Consider the following 10,012-nt stretch of genomic DNA (forward strand, 5'->3'; position numbering starts at 1 on the left):
TTTTGTCTTCCAGTGTGGACATTGCTCAGAGACTGGCTGGGCATCAGTCTGCTTTTGGGAGGTGGTGAGTGACCACCTTTGCATCACTTGTTGTTGTTGGTTTTTGTTGTCATTTTTTTCTCTCTTTCTGTCACTTAATCAACTGTCTTTCTCTCAAGCCATGAGTTTTCTTGCTCTTGCTCTCCCTATATTCTCTCCCATCCCGCTGGGGGCTGGTTGGGGATTAAGTAAGCAGTTGTGTGGGTGCTTAGCAGCTGGCTGGGGTCAACCCACTACAGATACCCCCACTAAAAGATGTAGTTTTTTGGAGACCTTTATCCCTCTTCACTGCTACCTGTGTATTGCAGCATTTTTGTCTCGAGAAGCTACTGATTAAAATAATACAATCACAAAATCTGATTTAGAAAATCCCCCTCTCCTGCTATTTGGTCAAATCAGCCCATTTTCCTGTAATTTTGGTCCCACGACATTAAACCATTTGTGAAATGGAGCTATCAGTTACTTGAGGTAGAAAGCTTGCATAAATTTTACTGACACTGCATTGCAACTGGCTTGGTCTATCACAGCGAAACATTTCTAGGAAGTACTTACGCATTTCTGCAAACAGCTGCCTTCTTTCTGCCATGGTATTTCCTCTTTTCCCACAATCTTCAATCATTCTGGAAGACAAAATCATGTGAAAATACTGAGTATTATTCCCAGACTGAACATACGTACATAAGCATCCATAATCGATCCCGGAGAACCTTTGAGGTTGACGGGTGCTCCATGTGTACCCAGTGCCTTTTGCCAGCCTCTCTATGGCATGGTTTGCAGGGAAGCTGGTCCCCAAATTGTCCTCCATTCCCTAGACTCTGCTTTCAAGCATTTGTTTTCCCCCTCTCTCTCTCCCAAAGGCAATGTTCAGTTTTTCTGCTTGATGTAACTAGCTGACTTACATAACACAAGCTCTGAAATTCATTTTAGGTTTTCTTAAATAATGAATCTTCAGTTTAAATTATGTAAGAGAGAAGAAATCATAAAAGATTCGGATATTATTTTACAGTTTAGAATATGGCTTTCCAACCAATTCTGGGTGGAGGAAACAAAAAAATAACACAACAGCAACTAAATCTCTACTCCACAACATGATATGCTCTACTTACTCAAGCAAATACACTCCAAATATTCATTCAAATTCAAGACAGTATGTCTCTGATTAAATGAATTCCAGTAAAAGGCTCAGAAGTAAGAATATATTTTCCTTCAGTTTTCAGATATAAAAATCTTCAGAATATTTTGAAGAGCACTACTGCTGGATAGAGCATAGAGAAAAGAGACAGCTTCCTTCTCGGCCAGCATTCAAACCATAAAAGACTAAAGCCTTCAGAGCAAAGATAAACATCTTGAGCAGCACTCAAAAAATGAAACCCGTGTCAGCATCACCACTTCCTACAGGTAATTACTCTAGCAAACCAATATCCTTTCCTCCCTGCCAAGTCTGGTTAGGGCTTCTGACCTGCATTTTAATCTACATCCTTATCTCAACTAGACTGTGTAAAATAACATTGGACCACCTGGGATATAAAGGAGATGCTCCGTAGAGGCCTGCAATCCAAAATATTCCACCGTATCCCATAGCAAACCCACATATGTATATAACAGGAAGGATAAAAGTACTGGATGCTGAAGTCTGCCATCACCAAAGGACTCAGGATAGAAAACCAGCTTCCTTTTATTTCTCGGAGAAAGAAAGGCAATCACATAAGAGGTGTTTTGTTGTGTGGGGTTTTTTTCCTTCCAAAATGCACTGTTCAAATAAAGTGGTGGTACATTATAACCGCCTTTTCAATTCTCAGAGTACTGAGAAAGGCTCTGCTAAAGTGCTATCTATGGTGGACATTTTGTGATGTGAGCAGCAGTCCCACTAGGAACTGGACAAAGGGTACAACTGCAGCCCGTTTGCAGGGATATTCAAGTTCACCCTTATGCTCTAATTTGGCCAGGAGTGATACAGATGTGTGTAGCATGGCATCAAGTCTGAGCTAATATACCCTGCCTTTCTGCAGAGATAACAGCTTTCAGTATAGTGCTTTACAGAAGTGGCCACACAGCCTGGGATCTGGATGTAGCTGGTGTCTTGCTACCTTAGAGGTGTCAGGGAAGACTCACACCTACCTGCAAAACGAGATGCACCTCAAGATACGCCAGACCCAACCTGCATCCTAATTAGACAGCAAGTAGTAGTATCTTTTGCACCTGGATCAGCCTTAAATCTCTGCCTATAAAAGATGAAAAATTATGTAATCCCACTAACCCCGGTTTGAGTTCCCCACTCCTTTTCTGTTTCTAATCGAACTCATAGTAGGAGACAAATTTGCCATGGTAAATGACCAGATCTCTTAGGACAGGTCGGTTAATAAAGCCCTTTGAAAAGATAGTATCTTTTACCAGGCAGGGCAGTTGAGTGAACGCTTCAGAGCAAATATACAATTTTAGATTAACTTTTATTATTTGTAGAGTGGGTCACAGGCCATCATAATTTTCTCCGACTTCTCCTGTATTCAGAATTATTCTACAAACAATGTGCAACTGGTGTTCAGATTACATACTGTTCATATTAATTGACTGAGATTGGATTATTTTGATCTTTGCACAAGGATTACATCATCTTCTTTCAGTTTCTTGATATAATTTACACTTAAATCTTACAGATTTTTCTCCATTTATTAATTTGCTGTTTTCATTCCACCAATGTTCTCTAACATTCATGAAATAATCACTTGTCTCAAAGTGATTGCTGCAAACTTTATCAAAAACAAGGGGGTGCAACTTTATTCTCCCTTCCCTCCGGCTGCCTCTTGGATAAAAATATTCCTTAGCCATTGCTTTTAAATATCTACAGTGCATTCACTGGAATGTGGCTCACTTGTGACCTTATTCACCATGCGGAAGAATTTGCCCAGTCAAAATTAAATAAAAATAGGCATTTTTCAAATAATGCAAATAGTACAGCAAGTTCTCCACTTCCTCCAGAGAGCCCATTCCTAAAGTGTCCTTTCAGTGGGGTAAAAATCATTAACTGGTTTTCCCTTTTGTGCAATTCCTCCTCCCCTTACTTTTACTGATGTTTATATCTCCTTATATAAAATGTTCCCTGGACCTGATCATCATTTTTCAGACTGTCCCATTATCTGCTGAAACTGAATCACCCTTTCCACTGCTGGGCTTATGGGGATTACCAGGCCTGACAAATAACTTCATATTTATCCACACACAACTCAGGCTTCCTGGAGAGGGAAGCAACTTTGTATTTATATTTTTAAGACTCTCACTGCACTAGATACTTTGCAGATTTTAAAATAGCCTTCATCCCAAATGACAATCCTAAAATCCTCTGCAATGGGATATATGCCATTAAGCTAATGAGAACATTAGCGGTGGCAGTATTTTCAGATAGATATCTTCTATCCCTCCTTCGCATCTTTTCCTGATAGAAGAAAAATGATAGATGATGCTCATCAATATTGTTATTTTTGAGTCGCCATTGATAGGAATTCACTCAACTGTGTCTTCCAAGCTTTTTGTACGCATTTTTATCTCTAGAATGTGCTACAGGCCAGGCTCAACTAATGCCATTGCTCAAGGGTGTTAGGCATCTCCCTTTTCAGCTTTGTTCACCTTGATCCAGCTCACAGGTACGCAGCTCAGCTCTTTAACTCAGATTACAGCGACTCACGCTTTGAGCCTGGGATGCGCTCAGCTCAGTCCCTGGGGCTGGCCGTGAGCATAATTGACTCCAGTCATGTTCCAATATTTCTCATTTTGCTTATAACACATGTCAAGTCACAGAAAAAAAAATACAATTTGTTCTACAGGGGAAAAGAGCAAATCACAAAGTGAACTTTAATGTACTTTACAAACCAGAATAAATTATCAGAGACATAATTTTGAAAAAATTAATTAATGTACACTCTTCCCATAGTAGGGATTAGATTATATTTGTCTTTTATTGATACCTTCCACTATCTTTTTCCCTTCACTTTTCTCCCCAGGAAATAGCTCCTCCACTGCAGGTAGGGAGAACATCTACTGTGCATCTAATTAAAATTCTTGTCACGGGCTAATTAGTAAGGTACCAATTAGCAAGGTATTAAGGCTTCAATATATTACAGACATTCCAGAGCAGAAATCATTCCAAGCATAAGGTTTCCAGCCTCTGAAAAAGACACCGTGAATGTTTCATTTATACCAGTGTTTCAAGCTGAAAACTTTTATGACGTTAGTAGCGCTTGAAGGAAAATAATAAATAAATTATTTAGTTTGAGTTGAACTCTTTTGATTACAATTTCATCTTCATGCTTATCATGTATCAGAAGCATAGTTGGTCTATTTTTTAAATATACTTTGTTTATAAAATCTGGGAGGGAATATCATATAATATACATGAGAACTGAATGCCTCATTTTTCTTTCCTTTGTTGTTGTGCTGCTTTGATTTATGAGTCCTGTAATAATCTCTCTCACACGTGTTTTTCTTGTTTTAGTATTTATAGGGTAAATAGCATATTTTATTAACCCCTGTTTTAAGTCATCCTTCTTGTAATTAGTATATTTCCATTTCTTGAGCTATCTCTACGCATGATAAAAGCAATGCCTGCCACAATTAAATCATTAGCTCCAAAAAAACATCAAAAGAATAATTGCCTGTATACCTGGAGAAGGAGCTCCCCTCTGGAGAGTTCCATGCACTTCCCAGGAGACTGTCAAAAATTCCTGACCTGACCACACGCACACACACAGTTTGATGGCTCTGAGAAAAGCCACCCCAGTAACACTTCCACAAATCCCCATCCCGTTCATCCATGACGGATGAAGTGCCCCGGGGAGGCAGGAAGCACATCAGTAAGGAAAATCGCCTGCTGAAATTGATTAATTGTGGCATGAAGAATTTACCAAATCCCATGTGATGGCTGTGACGCAGCCGTGCGTTTGACAACAGGCTCTGAATCCTGACCAGTGACATTCCTGACGGTCTTTCAGGCTGGCTAAAAGTTGGTTCTTCCATTGCAGCAGGCACAGAGGAAAAAGAGAAACACCCGTCTCTGCCCAAGTCTTGTCCAGTCGTGCTCGCTGCGGCTCTGAAGCGTTCTGCGACACAACTTCTAGCTGGAAGCTTTGCTCCAGAAGACTGGTAAAACCAACAATGAGTACCTCAAGATCACTTTTGGAAAGAGTACCAACGTTTGGTAGGAAATACCAACAAGGCTCAAGCATCCTTTATTCTGAGCAGTCTGTATTTCCCTAGTGAGGAAATCTTCAACTTCTGATACAAACAGCTATTTTTTTTCTTCCATGAAATGTCAAATGTTAGATATTCGCTTTGGTATCTCTGGGAATTGGAAGCATTAGGATGCAGAGAAATGCGCTGGTTTCTCAGTGGCTATTTTTCATGCTGTTGACAAATCAGATGCTATTTTCTATGCAGCTGGCCAATACTTAAACCCAGCTTTGAGCAGACAACAGTAACATTTTTCAGCTGCACAGGCTTCTTGTCCATCATTGCTCGGGACAGTTTTATCAAAATGCCCTCCATACATAACAAACTGCCATTCCTTTTCAGGATTTACCAGGATCAGAAATTTTGATTTATGAAAATGAAAGAGCCTGCTAGGGTCTAGCTTACAGTGACTTTATGAGGAACTTAAAAGCTGTAGTCAACAGCTAGGTTTGGAGTGCTGTTCATGCAGGATTCATAGCAATATGAGAGAGATTTTCCATAGGTTTTTCTTCTTCTCCTATTTTCTCCAAATTCTGGTAGGTGGATGCTGCTCAGCTAACTAGAGCAGAGTTATGGCTGCTTATTTCAAAGGGAATTTGGACTGGAGAATAGAGTTAAAAGGGACAGTGAGTGCTAGCTAAAACCTTATTTGCAAAGTCACCAACCTCAGCAATCCCTGAAGTTAATAACGAGAATCATGAAAGGCCATTTCAGAGCCCTCTTCCCCTTAATGGACTTACTGGTGCCTTATGGATGTCTTGTTCCACATCCTTTAATGAAGCAGGTCCCTAATAGGTCTCTCTCAGCTTTACATTCCAGGACTAATCTTTGGCACTATAATAAATTGTTCAATGCTCTTTCCTGAGGCTAGGTATAATTGCATTGCACTTACAGTGCTTGTTTGTATTTTATCTAGATGAGCATTTACAGTGAAGGAGGAAAACAAAAGCTGTTGCTAAGCTCATCTCCAACATGAGCCTCAGCAAGTCTGCCTCTTCTTATTTTTGCCATATTTTACAATTTTAATATTACAAAAAATGTGAAATTCTCTCTTGATTTATTCCTTTAGCGAAATGTGTCTCTTGTTTTTAAGAAAGAATTTTCCAACACATTTTGCATCAGTTTCCCTTTTGGGAGCTTCGTATCCTTAGTAGAAAACTGTCAAAAATGCCTAATAAGGCACCCACTGCAACTCATTTTCATAACACTCAGTCTTCAAGGAAGTCTGAAGGCTATGCGAATCTTATCTGTGAGGTCTAAAAAACAAATTGTGAAGAGGCTCATCACTAAAGAGAGAAAGGGCAATTTGAAGATAGAAAACATGAGAGACAAAATAGACTAATTTCATATTTAATACTGTACAGAATCAGAATTTTAACAGAGGATGCCGTGAGTGTTTGGCTTCAGGTAACAAAGGAACCACACCAGTCATTTTCCATGTGCGCTAGGCATTATCAAGTTTAGGAATTCAAACTGTTATTAACTAGGCCAAAATATATCCCAAAATCATTGGTTTTCTGCTTTCTCTGGGTGCTTGCAGAGTATAATTTTCAGCTTTTCTCTGCAACACAAAGGAGGACTTCTCTTGTATAACAGAGAGTCTTACTACTCTAGACATGAAAGACATTTAAGAAAACCAATACTTGAGACTTACTATATATACGTGAAACTTTACAAAACCAGTTGCTTAGATATATTTTTCCTACTCTTGTAAGACTCTTTTAGAGTCAGCCTTCCTGGCACTACAAGAAACTACTCTATCGGATGAAACACGGAAAGAAAACTAACGTTCAGTGCTCCAAATATGTTTTCACCCTTTGAGAGTATAAAATGATCCAATAAAATCATTTTGGTCAGCTCCAAAAAACTTTTCTCCAGTGCTTCATTGCCATCGCTTCTGATAAACAGTTCTGATATACAGTAGGGATTGATTTTAGCTAACTGGTAGAGATTTAAATACAGCTTTTCAAAGTTCTATTCAAATGCTATTTTAAAATTATATTTCGTCCAAGTGTTATTAAGTATTTTGAAACAAATAAAGCAGATATTGATTTCCTTTATACACATGCACAATGGTTCAGAGCCTTAGTTCAGCTGAGGGGTAGTTAGAAATAACCTCCACTAACAGTCACTTCTTTTTTGTTACACTCAAAACACATGCCAGAAAAAGAAGAAAACTCCAAACCCCAGACACAAAAGTTGATGATATACAATACCAAATCTGCTTGTCTGATGTGTTAATCTGCTAATGGAGTTTTCCCATGCCCTCATCAGGGACCTAGATTTCACCTAAACTATAGTTTTTCCTTCAACATATGTTTTTTTTTTACTATTTTTCTAAAAAACATGATCAATAAAGTATTGACCACCTTTAAACACTCAAATTTGCAACTCTACTTCTTTCAGTTGGTTAGGCCAAGAATAAATCATAGGGAAAACTGTAATGAAACTCAAGGGATAAAAAGTTATAAGGACTTTATCACAGCAAGCATGTAATTGATACTCTGACACTTTGGTACTCTGGTCTTCTCTCAGGTCATTTTATTTGCCATTGTAGAGACACAAAGGAGGTTGCAGGATTTCACATATAATTAAACTCCTACTTAGTCAAAGGGACCTTTCAGTTCTTGTGCTGCCATAATTAAACCCAAATTCACTTGAGTAAGCTGTCAGTGATACAATTGTGTTGGGAAGCATTTCCTGGCTTCTGCCAATTTTAATAATACAAGCTGTCAGTTTTTGTACATAGGGATTTGATGATTATTTGCTGTAGGACAGTAGGTACTATCATCTCCTTAGAATTATAAAAACATCTAAATAAACCAAATGGTAGCTGTGGGAGAAGATACATTCCCAGGCAGTTGAAATCATTGAGCTCCTTTGCGTGTACTGTGAAAATCTTTCACTAAAATTAAGTATTGTTGGGTAGTCAAACAAATCAGTTAATAGAGAGGCTGTTGGCTTTTGTCACCTTACCTGATCAAAAGTTTCAGCATCCAAACAATTAATTGAATAGCCATTGATTTAGAGAAGTTGAAAAAACCTTATTATGTAAGAAGAGTTTTCCATTATTCAACTGAGACCCAAGAAGAATTTAAACTTTTTCACCTTTACGCCTGAAATAGACCCCTTTGGCCTTTTTCCACTCTTTAATTTTCTGAAATATTATAACAAATAGATTAATGAAAAAGTAGTCTAAATTATATTTAAACAACACAGCTAAAATAAGAATCTTTAAAAACATTCCCATGGAAATCCAAGTCTCTCCAGATTTAATTGGGGGAAAGGTGGAAAATAAATTACAAATGAAAGAATGATGAGGCACTGATGAAATTGTTCACATATATTCTTTCATAGTGGTGGCTGTTAATTTGTCTTAAAGTTCAGTGAGAGCGGGCAGTAGGACAAAAGAATGGCACTAGGATGGGAATTAATGAATTTATGAGCATATCTGGGTTAAGTATACCTTCTGAGACAAAAAAAGCTTTGATTACTGAGTCTGTATGAATCTCATGCAGAGAGAAATCAGATCTGTAATGCAAGTAAGAGCAGCGTACAGGCTGATCTAATTAATATCTGAAGAAGGCATTTTTAGCAATTAGCTATTGTCAGGGAATAAGGAAATGGGAGATTTTCTCTTTTTTACTTGGCCATATGCCTTCTGTGAGCGGCCTGAAGGCTTGGGTAAAAGTGATACACCTTGATCATTTTGGTGGCTGCATTCAGCTGAAGATTCTTTTAAAGCAGATGCCAACTTGTTCCTTTTAATTCTGTTTTCAAGTACCAGATCACACTGAAGGACATGCGTCTAAGTCTCTAAGTCTGTGGTGGGAAAACAAGTTCCATGTGCATTGTTAAAATGATTTCACTTGGCAGCCTTAGCTATAAGCCTTCAGTCCTCAAGATATTCAGTTAAGATACTAACTATTCCAAAGTCAGAATGATTAAAATCAGTGTCTGTACATTCTCGTTCCATGACTGCCTGCATACCCATGAATAATGACCTAAGCAGTACAGCAACACAATCATTATATCCAACAGAAACAGAACAGGTAGGCTGGCAGTACCATGTGATAACTCAAGAAACAGCAGAGAAAAATCCAAGCAATGAGATGTCCAGATTTGTAAAAATTTAAGTGACAAGAAATTACAGGCCAGTACCTATGACGAAAGGCTGAGAGATTTGGAGTTGTTCAGCCTAGAGAACAGAAGGCTCTGGTGAGACCTTGTTGTGGCCTTTCAGTACTTAAAGGGGGCTTATGAGACAGATGGGGACAAACTTTTTAGCAGGGCCTGTTGCAATAGGACAAGGGGGAATGGCTTTAAACTCAAGGAGGGTAGACTTAGACTAGATATAAGGAAGAAATTTTTTGCGCTGAGGGTGGTGAAGCACTGGCACAGGTTGCCCAGAGAGGTGGTGGATGCCCCATCCCTGGAAACATTCAAGGTCAGGTTGGACAGGGCTCTGAGCAACCTGATCTAGTTGAAGATGTCCCTGCCCACGGCAAGGGGGTTGGACTAGATGACCTTTAGAGGTCCCTTCCAACCCTAACTGTTCTATGATTCTATACAAACATTTCTCAGTCTTCTTATGGTGAATGCATAGGAAAGGTAAACTCAGATGGGCTCCAGTTCAACAAAAGCTTTTTTTAACCTATCCTTATTCTGCAAAGCCTTTACACACACACTGGACTCAAAGCATATGTTTGAATTCCTTTGTGCTGACCGAGTACTTAGCTGAAGATGAATGGAC

At 38.8% G+C, this 10,012-nt stretch overlaps 1 protein-coding gene across 17 annotated transcripts in view; it reads right to left on the reverse strand.

Moving 5' to 3' along the window:
• The window catches only part of DTNA (dystrobrevin, alpha), a 223,721-nt gene that overhangs the window by 102,943 nt on the left and 110,766 nt on the right, over positions 1–10,012 (reverse strand). For 16 of the 17 annotated variants that reach the window (XM_009331409.1, XM_009331423.1, XM_009331418.1 and 13 more), the window contains one exon: positions 592–659. In XM_009331409.1, the coding sequence (XP_009329684.1) occupies positions 592–658 (67 nt within the window). In that variant the 5' untranslated portion in view covers position 659. Of the gene's footprint in view, positions 1–591; positions 677–10,012 lie in introns of those variants that run through there. The other variant, XM_009331419.1, reaches the window with a different exon arrangement.

The sequence above is a fragment of the Pygoscelis adeliae genome, unplaced genomic scaffold (genome assembly GCF_000699105.1).
Source record: "Pygoscelis adeliae isolate BGI_AS28 unplaced genomic scaffold, ASM69910v1 Scaffold108, whole genome shotgun sequence".
Classification (NCBI taxonomy): domain Eukaryota; kingdom Metazoa; phylum Chordata; class Aves; order Sphenisciformes; family Spheniscidae; genus Pygoscelis; species Pygoscelis adeliae.